The following is a 20,556-nucleotide window of genomic DNA, read 5'->3' as shown; positions in this document are numbered from 1 at the left end:
TGAGACTCAGTAAATATACACACAAACTTAGTCCTGCAACCTCCCATCACACTGGTTTCTCAAGATACTGAAGTTTCAGTCTTGGAGCGTTTTGGACTCTCTTGTAAACCCTTCATAACTCCTATAGTCCCTTCTTGTTGTTATAACTTCATATCCCCAAATTTGACATATATCTTTTCAGCTTTTCCAATAAAATTCCAATCTCAATCTCTCTTTCAGTCAATTTGTTGGAGATCTGTCCATGGTATCCCTCCAGCTTCCCTGGCCAACCCCGCAGAGAGAGGGCAAAGGGTTCTCACCGTGCCGGGCGGTGCGGCCCACTTCAGCTTGATGTCTCCGTTGACGTTGGTGGTGCTGCAGGTCAAGGTAAGAGTCTGGCCCCGTGTCAGGATCACCCTCTTGGGTTCCCGCATCTCAATCACAGGGGCCGCTTCTGGGACTGAGATAAAAAAAAATGTTGAATATCAAATAAAAGATCTGAATACTGTACTTCACATCCTAGAACACACACATAATGTTATTTTACCTGGGCGCACATTCAGATCATAGTGATGTGATTTAACGTGGGCGCTGCCAAGTCTGCCAGTGCAGATATAACAGCCCTCGAAGGCCTTCTGAGTGTCGAAGATAACCATGCCCCGCTCCAGGCTGGCAACATAGTGGAGGCCAGTAGGGAGGGCACCGCCATGACACGGCTCCAGGCTCAGGTTGACCACGCCCGGGTCAGTTGCTAGGCAGGGGATGGAGGCGCTGTCTCCCGCACGAGTTAGGATACTGAACACCATAGTCTTTCTAAAGGCATTATCAGGATCTGCCAAAACAACAACTTGAAATCAACATTGTGGTATGATGAAAACAACCACAGGTAAACTGTACAAAAATTATCTTTGGATCAACTTTTTTTTAAATCACTTAGGTTCTCAATTGATAAATACTACATTTGCTATAAACAAATATATTATTTAATGGCAACTGTTTTATTTGATTATTATCAAACCTATATTTCAAGTTGCAACTTATTTCTTTCTTTCAACACTTCCCCTTTGGTTCAACCTACAAAATAACACATACAAACTAATATTTCATGTAAATACATCAAATTCTGTCCAAAATCTCATTACATTTTTTATTTGGAATGACGTATTTCTTCAATTGGGTTACAAGCAATTAACTAAACTCCCTGTAAATTTAGAAAGTTTCTTCAATAATGTTAACAAACATATTTTTTAACAAAATACTTGTATATTTAGTAGCCACAATATTGTAACCAAACACTCTTCAGTATCACGTGCAGTTATGCCAGTGTCATTACAAAACCTGGCAGTGTAGAAGTTTAAGTTTGAATGTCGATTACAATAGAGCACAAAAACTGGAATGACATTCACTCTCATGGGTAGCCAAAATGGACAACCTGAAAGCCATGCTCCCAATAAACCACGCCTCCAAATCTTCTGCTAGCCTGCCGCCGTTACATTGCCCCCACCACAAGTGTTGAAAGCAATTCAGAAGCTTTCATTCAATTAAATTCCAAAAATCACATGAATCAGTCAAATTTGTTATTTGATTTCAATCATTCCAATCAGCGTTGTCCCACTTTTTCTTTTACAGTGTATATGGAAAGATGTACACAGTGTATGTAATGTATGTATAATACTGAGTGAAGAGATTAGGAGATAACATGTATACTACTGAGAGAGGAGATTAGGAGATAGTGTGTATAATACTGAGAGAAGATATTAAGGGATAGTATGTATAATACGGAGAGAGGAGATTAGCAGAGGAGATAGTATGTATAATACTGAAAGAGAAGAAGATTAGGAGAGGAGATTGTATGTGTAATACTGAGAGAAGAAATGAGGAGATAGTATGTATAATACGGAGAGAGGAGATTAGGAGAGGAGATAGTATGTGTAATACTGAGAGAAGAAATGAGGAGATAGTATGTATAATACGGAGAGAGGAGATTAGGAGATGGTGCTAATTGTGTTAGCCAAACATTGATACAGATCCAGTTTGCTCTTTAGGCAATAATCAATCAATCCCTGACACACACACACACACACACACACACACACACACACACACACACACACACACACACACACACACACACACACACACACACACACACACACACACACACACACACACACACACACACACACACACACACACACACACACACACACACACACACACACACACACACACACACACACACACACACACTTTCCAAGAAATAAGCAGTTCTATCTAGATGTACTGCCCTATAGTCATGGCACTTGTCTAAGTAGTATTGAAGACTGATCCAAATACCGATCTATCCAGGAGACACTTGTAAAAACCTTCATGCACAAACTGAACCTCAAACAATGCCCTTCTGAGAAAAGGTTTTATCACATGTTCTGCCTCAAAAAATGTTTTACAAGATCAGAGAAAAATAGGTTCCTTTCTCATGTGCATTCTTTCTCCCACCCCTCTCTTTCTCTCTCTAGCTTGCTGGCTCACTCACTCCCTCATACCCAGATACACATAAAAACTCAATCATATCACATACACATCTTACATACATGCCCACACAGGCACACAGGGCCATGAATGTTGAGTCAGAAACACACACCTTTGACAAAGACGTAGACAGAGCTCTGCTCTCCGCTGCTCTCCTCCAGGCAGATGTATCGGCCCATGTGGACAGGCTGAGCTTTGGGGATTTCCAGGTCGGACACCCCATTACTCCGCACCTCGCCCCTCAGCTTTGGACGGTCCTCCCTCTGCCACCGCATCACCTGGTCACCCTGGCAACGCAGACTGAAGGGGGCATTGAGTGGAATGACCAGGTAGGGGTTGCTGGGGGTGATGGTGGGCCTGGAGCTGCCTGTAGTAACATGGTCGGGATCTTCATTACAGTACAGTATAGATAAAACAGGCTCTGGATCAGTGGAGGCTGCTGAGGGGAGAACGGCTCATAATAATGGCTGGAACGGAGCAAATGGAATGACATCAAACACATAGAAACCATGTATTGATGTATTTGATACCATTCTACTTATTCTGCTCCAGCCATTACCACGAGCCCGCCCTCCCCAATTACGGTGCCACCAACCTCCTGTGCTCTGGATATCATACACAGAATCACTGAAAATCAGTGATGTAGTGGAGGGTATATCCCGGTATACACCGTATACCCACTTATTTTTCAGTGGGCATTGCGTACACTCACTTCTTAATCCCCACGGATAAGTATCAAAGTAGTGATAGTGGAGGTATCCACCTTATCAATGAATAGGGCTGATGGAACCGATCAGAATATTTAGCTTAACATGTTGATAAACTATTATTTCTTCACATTGTAGGCGCAGCAATGTACACACGACAGTAGCCCAACGCGTGATGGTTCCAAAATGCAATTTCATAGTATGTAAGGCCTAACAGTCTTCCGGTAGATGGAAGGGCTTCCCCAAAACCTTCTCAGATTAACTAGTTACAAAGTAGAATGACATCATTATTCGCATCAATCCAGTGTGCATTTATTTTTCAAACCTTTTCATTTGCTACCAAAACACTGCAAACCAAACTACAGTTCTAGGTGCCTGCACACTTGAATTAAAGGGTAACGACATTTTAAAAAATAAATCCCAGACCTTAAAAGTGGTCTCCTGATGTGGTTTAAGCATTGTTATGGACTTTCCATTTTGTTGTTTTTCTGTTAAACAAAGTGTAACTTTGAGAACAGAAACCTGAAAACCTGTGAAGTCTGAAACCGGTGAATTTCTGACTCCGTTGACAACCTCATTTATCTGTTTCAATAGTAGGCCTACTATAAGTCTACTTGCACAGTACAGCTTGGATTGGCCTGACTGTGAAAGACCAACATGGGATTTATAATTTTAGGTAATTCCGTTTGTCACCCTTTCTCATAGAAGTTTTCCCACAGGGCACCTTTCCTTCGCTGGAAATTTTTGGGCAAAATTAGAGTATACCCACTTCTCCAGGCACCACTACACCACTGCTGAACATTTTATTATAACACACACAGTCCTCACGACTGACAGCAGCTAGTTTCCAAAGGACCTTAATCAGTATCTATAGGCTAATGGTAATTCAGTTTTACTGTACATGTCAGGCTTTCACTCTCATTTGTGTTTAGATGGGTAAATGTTAAGATTACAGGTATGTTTCACAGAACGGAGTAAATAAGTAACTGCCAAAATAAAGGAAACACCAACATAAAGTGTGTTAATAGGGTTTTGGGCCACCATGAGTTGCTAGCACAGCTTTAGCGCCTTGGCATATATTCTACAAGGGCCTGGAACTTTATTGGAGGGATGTGACACCATTCTTCCACGAGATATTCCATCATTCAGTGTTTTGTTGATGGTGGTAGAAAAACGCTGTCTCGGGGGGCCGCTCCAGAATCTCCCAAAAGTGTTCAATTAGGTTGAGATCTGGTGACTGAGACACACATACTCTAACACACGCACGCACGCACACACACACACACACACACACACACACACACACACACACACACACACACACACACACACACACACACACACACACACACACACACACACACACACACACACACACACACACACACACACACACACGCACACACGCACACACGCACACACGCACACACGCACACACGCACACACGCACACCCTTTAAACCCCCTATGCTCCTTTGAGACCTCTTCTTCTAGCCATTGTAGCCAAAATTGTATACATGACCCGAAGCATGATGGAATGTTATTTGCTTAATTAACTCAGGAACCACAGCTGTGTGGAAGCAACTGCTTTCAATATATTTTGTATCCCTTTTTCTCAAGTATTTCCTTTATTGTAGCAGTTACCTGTATCTTTAACAGCAAAGAGTGCATAGCAGTAATAGTCAGTTTGAAATGTATGTCAATACAGAGGATGGGTAGATGAGAGCCTCATAGCTTGTTTTGCATGCATTTTGATAGTAATACAAATCATTATCATAGCCCTCCCATCAATATATTGACACCACTTCATGACTGAAAAATGACAGGTGAGTTATCGCTTTGGCAAAGATGTGAAACTATGCACCATGTACAATTCTTAGCACAACTTGAAATCCACCTGCAGCAATATCAGCACTGGCAGAGAGTCATATTGATTTTGCTTTGAAGGCCAACCAAGTTCTCTCCCGTTCCATTCCCTAGGCACCCTTTGGCTCTCAAGCCGACTGAAATGTTTTTCTTTTTTAATAAAATTGTAAAAACCAGATCACTTCATATAGCAATGGAGGCTCCTCAGGGGAGAAAGGATGAGGACCATATTACTCAATGAATTTCATAAAAATAGTGAAACATTACAAAAAGTGATCCTTTTTAGATAAAACTATATAAATATATTCACGTCACAAAATAACTGATTCATTTAAAACAGTTTTGCAATGGTCTGCAGTAGCTCAACAGCACCCTCTAGGGTAGCACCCCGGTGTAGCCGGAGGACAGCTATTTTCCATCCTCCTCCTCATTGTTCTCACTAGGGATTCATATTTTCCCGAAAATCGACCAAGTTTCAATGCCGGGAATAATTCATATTTATCCAGAGAAAAACAGCAAAAAACACAAGTGCCCATTTATACCATTTAAACCGAGCTTTGGTTACTATGGCAGCGCTTGTGCCTTTGTATCGGCTTGGCTGCACCACTATGTAAAGATTACAGAGCAAATGAAACTGATATTTACTAATGATAGAGTACTGAAGAGTCATAGGATGCCACATTTCCAACAAGTCAGTTCGTCAAATTTCTGCCCTGCTAGAGCTGCCCTGGTCAACTGTAAGTGCTGTTATTGTGAAGTGGAAACGTCTAGGAGCAACAACGGCTCAGCTGCGAAGTAGAAGGCCACAAAAGTTCACAGAACAGGACTGCCGAGTGCCTCAGTTGCAACACTCACTGCCGAGTTCCAAACTGCCTCTGGAAGCGACGTCAGCACAAGAACTGTTAGTCTGGAGTTTCATGAAATGGGTTTTCATGGCCGAGCAGCTGCACACAGGCCTAAGATCACCATGCGCAATGTCAAGTGTCGGCTGGAGCGGTGTATAGCTCGCTGCCATTGGATTCTGGAGAAGTGGGAACGCGTTCTCAGGAGTAATGAATCACGCTTCACCATCTGCCAGTCCGACTGAATAATCTGGGTTTGGCGGATGCCAAGAGAGCACTACCTGCCCAAATGCATAGTGCCATCTGTAAAGTTTGGTGGAGGAGGAATAATGGTCTGGGGCTGTTTTTCATGGTTCGGGCTAGGCCCCTTAGTTCCAGTGAAGGGAAATGTTAATGCTACATCCTACAATGGCATTCTAGACAATTATGTGGTAACAGTTTGGGGAAGGCCCTTTTCTGCTTCAGCATGACAATGCCCCTGTGCACAAAGCGAGTTCCATACAGAAATAGTTTGTCGAGATTGGTGTGGAAGAACTTGACTGGCCTGCACAGAGCCCTGACCTCAACCCCATCAAACACCTTTGGGATGAATTGGAACATCAACTGCGAGCCAGGCCTAATCACCCAACATCAGTGCCCGACCTCACTAATGATCTTGTGGCTGAATGGAACCAAGTCTCCGCAGCAATGGTTCAACATCTAGTGGAAAGCCTTCCCAGAAGAGTGGAGGCTGTTACAGCAGCAAAGGGGAGGCCAACTCTATATTAATGCCCATGATTTTGGAATGAGATGTTCGACGAGAAGATGTCCACATACCTTGATAGACAACATGGCCAAAAGTATCTTAACGGGGACCAACTGTGTTTAAAAAAAATATCCATATCTACTATTATACTGTTTGTTGATCACACATTCTCTACCGAAGCTCTATCATGGGCAGAAAGTACAAGACATGTTATAGCGGTATTTTAACATGCATAGGTGAGAGACGTGCTTTGAAAATATAACCAATGGATTACAGAATAAAGTTAGGAATGTTCATGCAATACAGGAGTCAGGATTTGGGGTTTTCAGTTGGATTGGGACTGGATAGGGAAATAGGCTCTAGGACAGGAGACAGAATTTTCCCTCATGCCTCTGAATTGTTAACAGGCTTCATGTCTGTTACATAGATCCTATGTAGTAAATTGTGCATAGGCTAGGGCGATATATAAAATAAATTTGATTAATTCGAATGTATGTTTTTGCACAATATATTTCAAATGCCTGTATCGCAAGAATCATTTTTTTTAGTGGGTGACATTTTTTTACGAGCGTTTATGTCCGTTTCTTCTCATGTATTTTTGGTCTCGTCTCCTTTGCTCCTTTCTGTGCCTTCCCTACACCAGAGATCTGTATATAATGTTGAGATGGTCATGTCTCCGCCCCAACAATGGGAGTCATTGTCCCAAAGGAGGGAAGGCAGGCGACAGTGGGCTTATTTTGGACAGTTTTGGTGAGAGTGAAACCTCTCACTTTGCATCTTCCTTCCTGTTTACAGACACACACAAACAAACACACACACACACCAATATCCTCCCCCTGCCACTCACAACAACAGAGATGAGAGGTCACCTCTTCCTCTCTGACCTCTGACAAGAGGTTTCAACTGGCTATTTGCATTTGAGTTTTGGTCCAACAGAATCGCTCATATGGACACAAACACATTGAGAAGTTAACCTTTCTAACGATAGCCTTTTTATGTCGCAGAATCTCAAATTGCATACAGAGCAGACACTACTAAAACAGGAGTATCAATTAACAAAGATTCTGGATAATTATTGCTCAGTTTGTCACGCGTGGCATTGTGGTACCATGTAACACAGCAGCGTTTCAGACAAAGACCGTTATGCTAGCTGTCTAGTCTGTGTTTTATAAATGTGCAATAAGCATAGAGCATAGGTATACAAAGAATTGGCAACTCGTTCTCATTCTGAGAAATAAGGTAGGCCACTTGATTTCATCATCTGAACAAAGTGGACAGGCCAACATGCTGTTCAGACAGTTGGAGACGGACAGAAGGGTGTGTTCATAACAATTCAACTGTTCTACCTTGTTAGCTAGCAAGTAGATCCAAGTTGGCTAAACTTCAAAAATAAAGATTACCTGCCTACTTTCTCACTAGCTCGTGGGCTTGCGCTTAAGATATTGTTTATGAGACCGGTGTTAAGTTTCTATAAAGACAGCTACAAGAAGTTAGTCATTATTAGTGAATGTACATTATGCATGGTTCTGATAAAAATGTTTACAAACAAGGCATTTTAATAGACTTCAACGCCAGATCAGTGATTATTGCAAAAAAGCAGGTTAAACTATATTGATCAAATAATTTAGTTATTAGGGCAGCAGGTAGCCTCGTGGTTAGAGCGTTGGGCAATTAACCGAAAGGTTGCTAGATTGAATCCCCAAGCTGACAAGGTAAAAATCTGTCGTTCTGCCTCTGAACAAGACAGTTAACCCACTGTTCCTAGGCTGTCATTGTAAATAAGAATTTGTTCTTAACTGACTTGCCTAGTTAAATTTAAAAAATTGTGGGTCTTAAGGTTGTGGAAGGCTCATACTTAGCCTCGGTATAATTTCACATGCCCTGTATTCATTAGATTATTGCTCACTGTTTGGGATGCAGTGTATTTGACCGTTAACTGTACAACAAAGCTTGTGTAGGGATTTTTTAATTTTTAAATATACTGTATATAGTTGAAGTCAAAAGTGTACATACATTTAGGTTGAAGTCATAATAACCTGTTTTTCAACCACTCCACAAATTTCTTGTAACAAACTATAGTTTTGGCAAGTCGGTTAGAACATCTACTGTGTGCATGACAAGTCATTTTTCAAACAATTGTTTAAAGACAGATTATTTCACTGCATCACAATTCCAGTGAGTCAGAAGTGAACGTACTCTAAATTGACTGTGCCTTTAAACAGCTTGGAAAATTCCAGAAAATTATGTCATGGCTTTAGAAGCTTCTGATAGGCTAATTGAAATCATGTGAGTCAATTGGAGGTGTACATGTGGATGTATTTCAAGGCCTACCTTCAAACTCAGTGCCTCTTCGCTTGACATTATAGGAAAATCAATAGAAATCAGCCGAGACCTCAGAAAAAAAATGGTAGGCCTCCACAAGTCTGGTTCATCCTTGGGTGCAAAAACCTGAAGGTACCACGTTCATCTGTACAAACAATAGTACGCAAGTATAAACACCATGGGACCACGCAGCCATCATACCATACCACACAGGAAGGAGAAGAGTTCTGTCTCCGAGACATGAACGTACTTTTGTGCGAAAAGAGCAAATCAATCCCACAACAACAGCAAAGGACCTATTGACGATGCTGGAGGAAACATGTACAAAAGTATCTATATCCACAGTAAAAAGAGTCCTATATCGACATAACCTGAAAGGCCGCTCAGCAAGGAAGAAGCCACTGCTCCATAAAAAAAGACAGACTACGGTTTGCAACTGCACATGTGGACAAAGATCGTACTTTTTGGAGAAATGTTCTCTAGTCTGATGAAACAAAAATCCAACTGTTTGAGTATAATGACCATCATTATGTTTGGAGGAAAAGTGGGAGGCTTACAAGCCAAAGATCACCATCCCATCCGTGAAGCACGGGGGTGGCAGCATCATGTTGTGTGCTTTGCTGCAGGAGGGACTGGTGCTTAAGAAGGACAAAGTCAAGGTATTGGAGTGGCCATCACAAAGCCCTGACGTCAATCCCATTGAAAATTTGTGGGCAGAACTGAAAAGGTGTGTGAGAGCAAGGAGGCCTACAAACCGGACTCAGTTACACCAGCTCTGTCAGCAGGAACTTATTGTGGGGAGCTTGTGGAAGGCTACCTGAAACGTTTGTCCCAAGTTAAACAATTTAAAGACAATGCTACCAAATACTAATTGAGTCTATGTAAACTTCTGACCCACTGGAAATGTGATGATAGAAATAAAAACTGAAATAAATCATTTCACATTCTTAAAATAAAGTGGTGATCCTGACTGACCTAAAACAGGGTATGGTCCTGTGTAGCTCAGTTGGTAGAGCATGGCGCTTGTAACGCCAGGGTAGTGGGTTCGATCCCCGGGACCACCCATACGTAGAATGTATGCACACATGACTGTAAGTCGCTTTGGATAAAAGCGTCTGCTAAATGGCATATATTATTATTATTATTACTAGGATTAAATGTCAGGAATTGTGAAAAACTGAATTTAAATGTATTTGGCTAAGGTGTATGTAAACTTCTGACTTCAACTGTATAAGTTAGTAAAAATAGAGATATGATTTTTAGACCATTTAACCCAGCCCTAGCATGGCCTTATCAAAGCCTTATCAAATTTGTGTCTGTCTGAAGACTTACAATGACAGCTCAAAGAGGCACACACTATTTTTTAGGCTATACTGTATACGTTTCCTGTAGGGTTTATTGACTGCATGCGTGTTGCGTGTGCAGTACTGCAGCGTCAATTATGCGTTTTCTTTGAATTGATTGTGACTGTGTGAAGTAGATACACTAGGCTAAAAGCTTCCATTTGATAAGCTGTTTGGATAATGTGCTGTTTTATTTTTTGCTAATCTGCTGCTGCGCAGGTTGTGTATTTTGTGGAATTGCATTAGTGTGACATTGGGGAAGAAAATTGGGGGAAGAATGTAATTTCATTTTGGGGAAATATGTAGAGTTTTCTTGGGACAGTCCTGGTATCCCGGTTAACCATGTTAATCTGTAGTTCTCACCCCCTTCCATAGATTTACACAGCAATTATGATGACTTCACTGACCTACAGCTAGCTAGCACTGTAGTGAAGTGTGGTGAGTAGTTGACTCACAGGGAGAGAAAGACAATAGTTGAACAGTTTTGAACAAATTAATTGCTTCAAAAATGAAGGAGAAGCAGCAGAGAGAGAGAGATAGATTTAGTTGGATTTATTTTCTTCTTAGTTTACCTTTCACATGCTTAGATAATGCCGCTAATTTAGCAGAGCGCCAAGAATAGGTCCGAAAGGCTTCTTAACAGCTTCTACCCCCAAGCCATAAAACTGCTGAATAGCCAATCAAATGGCTACCCGGGCTTTTTGCATTGACCCCCCACCCCTTTTTAATGCTGCTGCTACTCGTTGTTTATCATCTATGCATAGTCACTTTTCCCCTACCTACATGTACATATAACCTCAATTACTTCGACCAACCTATACCCCTGCACATTGACTCGGTATCAGTACCTGTATATAGCCTCGTTGTTGCTATTTTATTGTTACTCATTAATTTTTTTACTTTAGGTTATTTAGTCAATATTTTCTTAAGTCTTATTTTTCTTAAAACTGCATTGTTGGTTAAGGGCTTGTAAGTAAGCTTTTCACGGTAAGGTCTACCTACACCTGTTGTATTCGGTGCATGTGACAAATAACATTTGATTTGATTTACTCAACCTGACTCAAACAGAGAGGAATGTTATTTATGACAGCTAGCTGGCTATGGCTATCCAACACAGCAACCCTTCCAAGCCAAGATAAGGTTTCGATTTTATTAATTTATTGCCACCGCGACCAGCTGGTGTAACTGCTAAACTCCTTACCGTACACTGTACTGCATGATTTTACACATGGATTGGATTGTGGGTTTACTGACGCGATATCGCTAGTTTGTTGACTATGACGTTAATATGGTGACAACAGTGTAAACTGTGTAGCTGTTAGCAGTTAGGGTATGAAGGTTTGTCATGGATAGGCTTTTGCGCCTTGTCACAGACAGCTGTTGTGTTGTGCACTGAAGTCCACAAGCGAAGGGAAAAGGTGAGAGGAAGAGAGCACGTAGATTTGAGAAGGAATTAGACATCGAGTAAAGTGATGATGCCGTATGTGACTGCTATGTGCGGGTGATCAGGGGTGTATTCATTCCCCTGATTCTGTTGCAAAAACAAATTCTTAAACGGAACGAAATGGGGAGGGACCTAACTGAATTTGGCACATTGTTTGGACTAATGATTACACTCTAGATAAGCTAGATGGGAAACTCCAGGTCTCCGGGGCCGGAGTGGTGTCACAGATTTCCTCATCCCTAGCAAACACACATGATTAAACTAATTGTATTCTAAACTGAAGAACACGATTAGTTGATTATTGGACTCATGTGGAACTGCTGGAACTGCGGGCAAAAGTGTGACACCAATCAGGCCCCCGAGGACTGGAGTTGCCCAGCCCTGGGCTAGATAGATGCAGGCAAGATTGTGCAAGGTGGTATTGAATGTGTCTCTGTTACCTTGAGTACTCCAATTTGTCTCTCAACCGTTATAAACTTTAATTTGTAGGATAGGTTGTAGCAACCTCATGATGGGTATAGGGCTAATTGAATTATAGTATCATGTAGTAGTCTAAACCTATTGATGTTACATTGAGCTGGGTGAATGGAATATGAATGACGGTCATCCAATATGCTGTAATGGAAATAAGGGCACACTCATAAAAATTCAAATAAATCCTCCCTGACCACCACTGGAATGAAGTCTAAATTGAATTTAGCAGAATGTATGTAGAAAAGGAAAATCACCTGCGCTCAGAACAAAATAAACGCCACCTGCAGAATACAACTGGTGAAAATAACCCCTGCACAGACGAGAAGCAGAGCTTGCCTGAGCTGTACATTCAGGACAAAGACGTACCAGGCACAACGCACTTCGCGCCACTCTTTGTAACAGACCACAAACCAACCCCCACCCACCCTGTAGACAAACTCCCCCATCCCTTCACAGGATCACTGACGTTTTTAATGTCTTTGCCTGTTGTGTTTTCAAGTGGGTGTTTGGATTGATTCTTTAACGATGTATGCAATTACAAGCATAGGAGATAGGCCTTTACCACTCAGAGCTCAATACTGCTCATTCACAGGTGAGGCCTGTTGTAAATCATGTCAAATATTTTTTTCATGGCACCTAAAGTCCCAACATCAAAACACCATTCCAAGGCTTACAAAACTGAGTTTGAGTGGGAATGTTGACATAAACATTGTTGATATAAAAAATTATGACAAAAGCCTCTGTATAATGGTTATAAAAAATCTATAAACATTCACAGTCCAACAGTAGGTCTATGCAAAACCAATTTGTCGACAATTTCACTGCCAGTGTTAATTTTCATACTTCCAAGGAATTCGTATACATTTCCATAATTACAGTCATCCCTGAGATGACAAGACTTGACAACAGCAACTGATCAGCGCAGCGCTTTCTACGCCAATGACTAAATGCTTTTGGCTGTTGAACTAATGTTGTGCATTATAACTAGGTTACCTGTCATATTCCCAAATCATATAGTTGATCAAAACAACAAGTTTCATTCTTTCAAGAAGAACGATTCCTAATTGTAATGTCTAAATCTTTACTTTACCCTACAACGAGGTCAATTACAAATCTCTCCATAAATAAATCGCTGTTTATTTACTTTTTGCCAATGTCTCCGTACTGTGCACGGCCTGCTAGATTAATAATTGAGAGGAACACAAACTGATGCTCAGCGCACAAATATCCAATTTCCTCATTAGGTTTCAGTGACTAACTGAAAATGTCAAGGTAATGTTTCAACGTAACCAACAGGTAGGAAGGCTACCTCTACATCCTGAACGACCTGTCTTGACAAAATTATAGACTATACAAAGTTATAACCTGCTGAAAATGTGTGTAGTTTAGGCTACAATACAATCCTTAACTGAATAGAAATGACGTATTCATAGTCCACATGAAAAACTAACAAAAATACGATGAACCAAACAGTGGCAAAAATGCAATTTAGTGTAGTGACCAAGGTGATCATGTTCGTGAAGTGTGATCAATAAACTTCTGTAAAACAACAACTAGAACCACAACAGTTGGCAGAGAGACAATGTTGACCAATATTATGCCTTACCTGTTTGGAAGGTTAACTGCAACAAGACAGAAAACAGTACCCAGTGGTATTCCATTATTACAATTCCATCTATATTGCGGTGCTTTATCAGTGTCTACTCTCTGAAGTGCTCGCGCTTGTAAATGGCTGAGTGAAGGCTTGCTACACATGCAGTTGAATGTCTTAAAGACACAGTGCAGCAGCGGGGTATTGCGTTGAAGTACTAGGATCAACTGGTGTTGACGTTGTGTTGGACTGAATCCAGAGGTCGGTAGCAGACAGCTATAACAACAACAACAAGCATTTCAATTAGATGCCTTGCATGCCCTGAACAGCCATAATTTGCATTGGCAGCCGTGGGGATAAAGTCCACCAATAGTTAATCTGACAGATAGTTGTAATGTGTATGCAATAGACTGGTTCAGTAAACATTGGCATGTATTCATGACTGCCAAGGGAATCCATGCTTCCCCCCAAAATTGACAACAATTTTATTGACAACAATTATATATATATAATTTATATTTTGTCTCTCTGTGTTTCAGAATGTTCCTTCAATTCGCTAGAGGCTGAAAGTATCTCACAGGATAAAGTGTTCGACCAAGCGAAACAGCGCCCCCCTGTCTCTCTATATGTGTAGCCCATCTATCTGATGCTGTCTGGTCAAAAAGAGTATGACATTGTTGCCGCCCATAGCATTGAGTGCAAGGGAAGCCAGCGAGCATTTGTCCTCCCTTGATTAAAAAAAGTATGAAATAATAGCCTGTCAGCTTTGAGCTAAATTGAGTGAGCTCAACTGTGAAAGGTCCTGGCATACCAAAAAAAAAAGTGTCCAAAAACTTGAATTGTTGCATCTCGTTGTGTTGTCCTCTTGTGCCTAGCTAGCTAGTTAAAATCATCCAATTCCTAAATAAGCCATGGATGGCGATAGGGATTTGGACTTGTGGTTTTACTTAAATCTCCATACTGGCCAATGATGATAATGGTGATTATGATCCAACCATAAATTAATACATTGTGCCCCTGGCCTGAGAGGATGGAAGTTTAATATGTTGCTAGATGTAGTAGGCTAATGTTAACTAGATGACTCATCGTTGCCCATGATAGGATGTTAGGCTAGGGAGTTAGCATTTTAGCCAGGTAGCCTAGGACAACAACTAAAAGAATGTGCTGTTTCGTCAAGATAAGAGAAAGGAGGATGGCAATGGCATTTCTACTAGTAGGGTGAGTCAACATGTTTTTACTACTTGCAGGAAAGCACACGTGCACACACACACAGAGAGAGATAAATCAGAACCACATCATATGTAGCTTACGTTGATTGGATAAAATTGTTTTTTGTATCTTTTAGTTGTCACTGTATTAGACTAAGCATAGGTGATTTGATGATGCTGAAATGTTGAAGATTAAATGGTACTGGAATAGTAGAGGCAGCTCCTGTTTTCTTTGCGACTTGCTATAATTCTCTGTGGTTCTAAACCCATAGTTGTTCAGTAGTTCAAAAATGTTGGAAACATTAACTAGCTTGACCACGCTATAGGTCATGTAACTGTTTGTTATATGCCATATGCTTTATGGACTTCACCTGAAAGTTGCTCTGGCGTTTTTGTGATGAAACAAAGGTGTGGTTGAATTTATTCTGTCACTCTGTCTTCTTATTGTCTTGGCCTTAGGCCAATATAACATGGTGGCAAGGCATATGAACTAACAGGTTATAGAGCAAACAACGAAAATCATAGAGTATGAGGGTTTGGTATAGCTTACTAGGCATGTTCTAATTTTGAAATCTAAAAACACCTTATGAAAACCAAAATGCTGTTTTACCCTAGGTCATTGTATACTCTCGAGACAGTCTGTCACGTTCGTCGTAATGATGAGACCAAGGCGCAGCGTGAGTAGAGTTCCACATAATTTTAATAAACCGAAACTCACTGAACAAAAACAACAACCAACCGAAACGTGAAGCTACTGTTGTGCACTCAGGCAACTAAATGTAGACAAGATCCCACACCAGAAAGTGGGAAAAAGGGCTGCCTAAATATGATCCCCAATCAGAGACAACGATAAACAGCTGTCTCTGATTGGGAACCAGATCAGGCTAACATAGAAATACACAACATAGAATGCCCACCCCAAAATCACACCCTGACCTAACCAAATAGAGAAATAAAACGTCTCTCTAAGGTCATGACGTGACAGTACCCCCCCAAAGGTGCGGACTCCCGGCCGGAAAACTGAACCTATTCGGGGCGTAGGTTCGGGGCGTAGTCCCCGCTCCCTACACTGATCTTCTGTGGAACCGGACCGTGGATCGTTGCCGGAGGAACCGGACTGTGGATCATCGTCGGAGGCTCAGAACTGGGAACCCCCGCTGGAGGCTCTGGACTGCAGCTCGTCGCCGAAGTCTCTGGACTGCAGCTCATCGCCAGAGGCCCTGGACTGGGGACCGTCGCCGGAGGCCCCGGACTGGGGACCGTCGCCGGAGGCCCCGGACTGGGGACCGTCGCCGGAGGCTCCGGACTGTGGACCGTCGCCGGAGGCTCCGGACTGTGGACCGTCGCCGGAGGCTCCGGACTGTGGACTGTCGCCTTGTGACAATCCAAGATGGCGTAGCAGTCGGACGTCTTGTCGTGTCGTGTCCCTTGTATATATCGTTTTTTTTTAAACATATTTTTCTTCGCATATCTTTTAAAACATTTTGCTAAACCTCAACTTCGAAATACTCACCTCACCCAATGTAGCGCGGATCTGCTTTGTTTTCTAAAGTACTTATATTTACTTCGGATCCGGAACCCCTCAACTGAAGCTAGCCAGCTAACTACCAGCAAACCATTGCTAGCGGTCATCAGCTAACTGGTCATCAGCTAACCTTTAACTCGGAAAGCTCTCGCCATTTCGAACAACGCGACTTAAATGACTCTAACCAGAGCATAACGGACCTATTATTATTTTTTATATATTTTTTTAATCCCCGGATTCCCACCGCAAACGGACATTTTCAGCTGGATCTTCACAACTAGCTAACTAGCTAACCGCAACCCCGGATGATTACTCCTGGCTAGCGTTTCCATCCACTTAGGTTGAAGCTAGCCCGGCCAGAGCTCCTGTGCTACCACTGAAGCATACTCCTGGGCTACAATATCCGGACCCACGACCGGTCTATCGATGTCACCGCATGAAGAGGCATAAACAGACTCACCCCAATCGCGATGTCCCCCAAAGACTAACTTTCTAGCCCTTGCTATCTGCTTGCTTGCTAAATCGGCCTGCTAACTGCTAGCTTGTTTAGCCCCGGTCCGCTAACTACTACCTTGCTCAGCCCCGGCCTACTAACTGTTAGCTTGTTAGCACAGGCCTGCTAACTGTCTGAATCGATGCGTCCCCAGCCAGCCCAACCACTCACTGGACCCATATTTACTTTCAATCTCTTTTCGATTTTTAATTCGATTATACCTTCCGGTAACCTGCCTCACCCAATGTGATACGGAATCGCTATTATTTTTAATTTTTAGAACACATTCAAGAACCTCCAGAAGCTAACCAGCTGACTAGCTATAAGCTATTTAGTCATTGTTAGCCACTGCTAGCGGCTTTACCTTCTGCACAGCCAGACAGTTTTTTTTACCTGGATAATACTTGCAAGTCCCATCCACCGCTGCCCCCTGGACACTGATCACTTGGCTACTTAGCTGATGCATGCTGGACTGTCCATTAATCACGGTACTCCATTCTAGTTGTTTATGTTTTATCTGTCGGCCCCAGCCGCACTCAGGCTCTGTGTGTAGTTAATCCGACCCTCCCTGCCTAGTCAGCGCCATTTTACCTGCTGTTGTTGTGCTAGCTGATTAGCTGTTGTTGTCTCACCTACTGTTTAGCTAGCTCTCCCAATTCAACACCTGTGATTACTGTATGCCTCGCTGTATGTCTCTCTCAATTGTCAATATGCCTTGTATACTGTTGTTCAGGTTAGTTATCATTGTTTTAGTTTACAATGGAGCCCCTAGTTCCACTCTTCATACAACCGATACCTCCTTTGTCCCAACTCCCACACAATCGGTGACCTCACCCATTACAACCAGCATGTCCAGAGATACAACCTCTCTCATCATCATCCAGTGCCTGGGCTTACCTCCGCTGTACCCGCACCCCACCATACCCCTGTCTGCGCATTATGCCCTGAATATATTCTACCATGCCCAGAAATCTGCTCCTTTTACTCTCCCCAACGCTCTAGGCGACCAGTTTTGAAAGCCTTTAGCCGCACCCTCATACTAATCCTCCTCTGTTCCGCGGGTGATGTGGAGGTAAACCCAGGCCCTGCATGTCCCCAGGCACCCTCATTTGTTGACTTCTGTGATCGAAAAAGCCTTGGTTTCATGCATGTCAACATCAGAAGCCTCCTCCCTAAGTTTGTTTTACTCACTGCTTTAGCACACTCTGCTAACCCTGATGTCCTTTCCGTGTCTGAATCCTGGCTCAGGAAGGCCACCAAAAATTCTGAGATTTCCATACCCAACTATAACATTTTCCATCAAGATAGAACCGCCAAAGGGGGAGGAGTTGCAGTCTACTGCAGAGATAGCCTGCAAAGTAATGTCATACTTTCCAGGTCCATAGCCAAACAGTTCGAACTACTAATTTTAAAAATTACTCTCTCCAGAAATACGTCTCTCACTGTTTCCGCCTGCTACCGACCCCCCTCAGCTCCCAGCTGTGCCCTGGACACCATTTGTGAATTGATCGCCCCCCATCTAGCTTCAGAGTTTGTTCTGTTAGGTGACCTAACCTGGGATATGCTTTTAACACCCCGGCAGTCCTACAATCTAAGCTAGATGCCCTCAATCTCACACAAATCATCAAGGAACCCACCAGGTACAACCCTAAATCTGTAAACAAGGGCACCCTCATAGATGTCATCCTGACCAACTGGCCCTCCAAACACACCTCCGCTGTCTTCAACCAGGATCTCAGCGATCACTGCCTCATTGCCTGTATCCGCTACGGAGCCGCAGTCAAACGACCACCCCTCATCACTGTCAAAAGATCCCTAAAACACTTCTGTGACCTCATCCCGTCAGTTGAGGATGCCTGGTCATTCTTTAAAAGTAACTTCCTCACCATTTTAGATAAGCATGCTCCGTTCAAAAAATGCAGAACTAAGAACAGATATAGCCCTTGGTTCACTCCAGAGCTGACTGCCCTCGACCAGCACAAAAACATCCTGTGGCGGACTGCAATAGCATCGAATCGTCCCCGCGATATGCAACTGTTCAGGAAAGTCAGGAACCAATACACGCAGTCAGTCAGGAAAGCTAAGGCCAGCTTCTTCAGGCAGAAGTTTGCATCCTGTAGCTCCAACTCCAAAAAGTTCTGGGACACTGTGAAGTCCATGGAGAACAAGAGCACCTCCTCCCAGCTGCCCACTGCACTGAGGCTAGGTAACACGGTCACCACCGATAAACCCATGATTATCGAAAACTTCAACAAGCATTTCTCAATGGCTGGCCATGCCTTCCGCCTGGCTACTCCAACCTCGGCCAACAGCTCCGCCCCCCCGCAGCTACTCGCTCAAGCCTCTCCAGGTTCTCCTTTACCCAAATCCAGATAGCAGATGCTCTGAAAGAGCTGCAAAACCTGGACCCGTACAAATCAGCTGGGCTTGACAATCTGGACCCTCTATTTCTGAAACTATCCGCCGCCATTGTCGCAACCCCTATTACCAGCCTGTTCAACCTCTCTTTCATATCGTCTGAGATCCCCAAGGATTGGAAAGCTGCTGCAGTCATCCCCCTCTTCAAAGGGGGAGACACCCTGGACCCAAACTGTTACAGACCTATATCCATCCTGCCCTGCCTATCTAAGGTCTTCGAAAGCCAAGTCAACAAACAGGTCACTGACCATCTCGAATCCCACCGTACCTTCTCCGCTGTGCAATCTGGTTTCCGAACCAGTCACGGGTGCACCTCAGCCATGCTCAAGGTACTAAATGACATCATAACCGCCATCGATAAAAGACAGTACTGTGCAGCCGTCTTCATCGACCTTGCCAAGGCTTTCGACTCTGTCAATCACCATATTCTTATTGGCAGGCTTAGTAGCCTCGGTTTTTCGGATGACTGCCTTGCCTGGTTCACCAATTACTTTGCAGACAGAGTTCAGTGTGTCAAATCGGAGGGCATGCTGTCCGGTCCTCTGGCAGTCTCTATGGGGGTGCCACAGGGTTCAATTCTCGGGCTGACTCTTTTCTCTGTATATATCAATGATGTTGCTCTTGCTGCGGGCGATTCCCTGATCCACCTCTACGCAGACGACACCATTCTATATACTTCCGGCCCGTCCTTGGACACTGTGCTATCTAACCTCCAAACGAGCTTCAATGCCATACAACACTCCTTCCGTGGCCTCCAACTGCTCTTAAACGCTAATAAAACCAAATGCATGCTTTTCAACCGTTCGCTGCCTGCACCCGCATGCCTGACCAGCATCACCACACTGGATGGCTCCAACCTTGAATATGTGGACATCTATAAGTACCTAGGTGTCTGGCTAGACTGTAAACTCTCCTTCCAGACTCATATCAAACATCTCCAATCGAAAATCAAATCAAGAGTCAGCTTTCTATTCCGCAATAAAGCCTCCTTCACTCACCCCGCCAAACTTACCCTAGTAAAACTGACTATCCTACCGATCCTCGACTTCGGCGATGTCATCTACAAAATTG

At 43.0% G+C, this 20,556-nt stretch overlaps 1 protein-coding gene across 5 annotated transcripts in view; it reads right to left on the bottom strand.

The window, feature by feature from the left end:
- Window positions 1-14,034, bottom strand: part of LOC124037858 (mast/stem cell growth factor receptor Kit-like) — a 38,928-nt gene extending 24,894 nt beyond the window's left edge. Inside the window, exons 1-4 of one of the 5 annotated variants that reach the window (XM_046353011.1) lie at window positions 13,857-14,034; window positions 2,621-2,875; window positions 527-811; window positions 300-439 (exon numbers count right to left, since the gene is read on the bottom strand). In XM_046353011.1, the coding sequence (XP_046208967.1) occupies window positions 300-439; window positions 527-811; window positions 2,621-2,875; window positions 13,857-13,911 (735 nt within the window). In that variant the 5' untranslated portion in view covers window positions 13,912-14,034. The remainder of the gene's footprint in view (window positions 1-299; window positions 440-526; window positions 812-2,620; window positions 2,876-13,856) is intronic. The other 4 variants (XM_046353012.1, XM_046353013.1, XM_046353015.1 and 1 more) reach the window with 4 other exon arrangements.
- Between the last annotated feature and the right edge of the window lie 6,522 nt (window positions 14,035-20,556).

The sequence above is a fragment of the Oncorhynchus gorbuscha genome, linkage group LG06, assembly GCF_021184085.1.
Source record: "Oncorhynchus gorbuscha isolate QuinsamMale2020 ecotype Even-year linkage group LG06, OgorEven_v1.0, whole genome shotgun sequence".
NCBI classification, from domain to species: Eukaryota; Metazoa; Chordata; class Actinopteri; order Salmoniformes; family Salmonidae; genus Oncorhynchus; species Oncorhynchus gorbuscha.
Note: the sequence above shows the minus strand (reverse complement) of the source record. Positions and strands in the feature narration are given on the sequence as shown.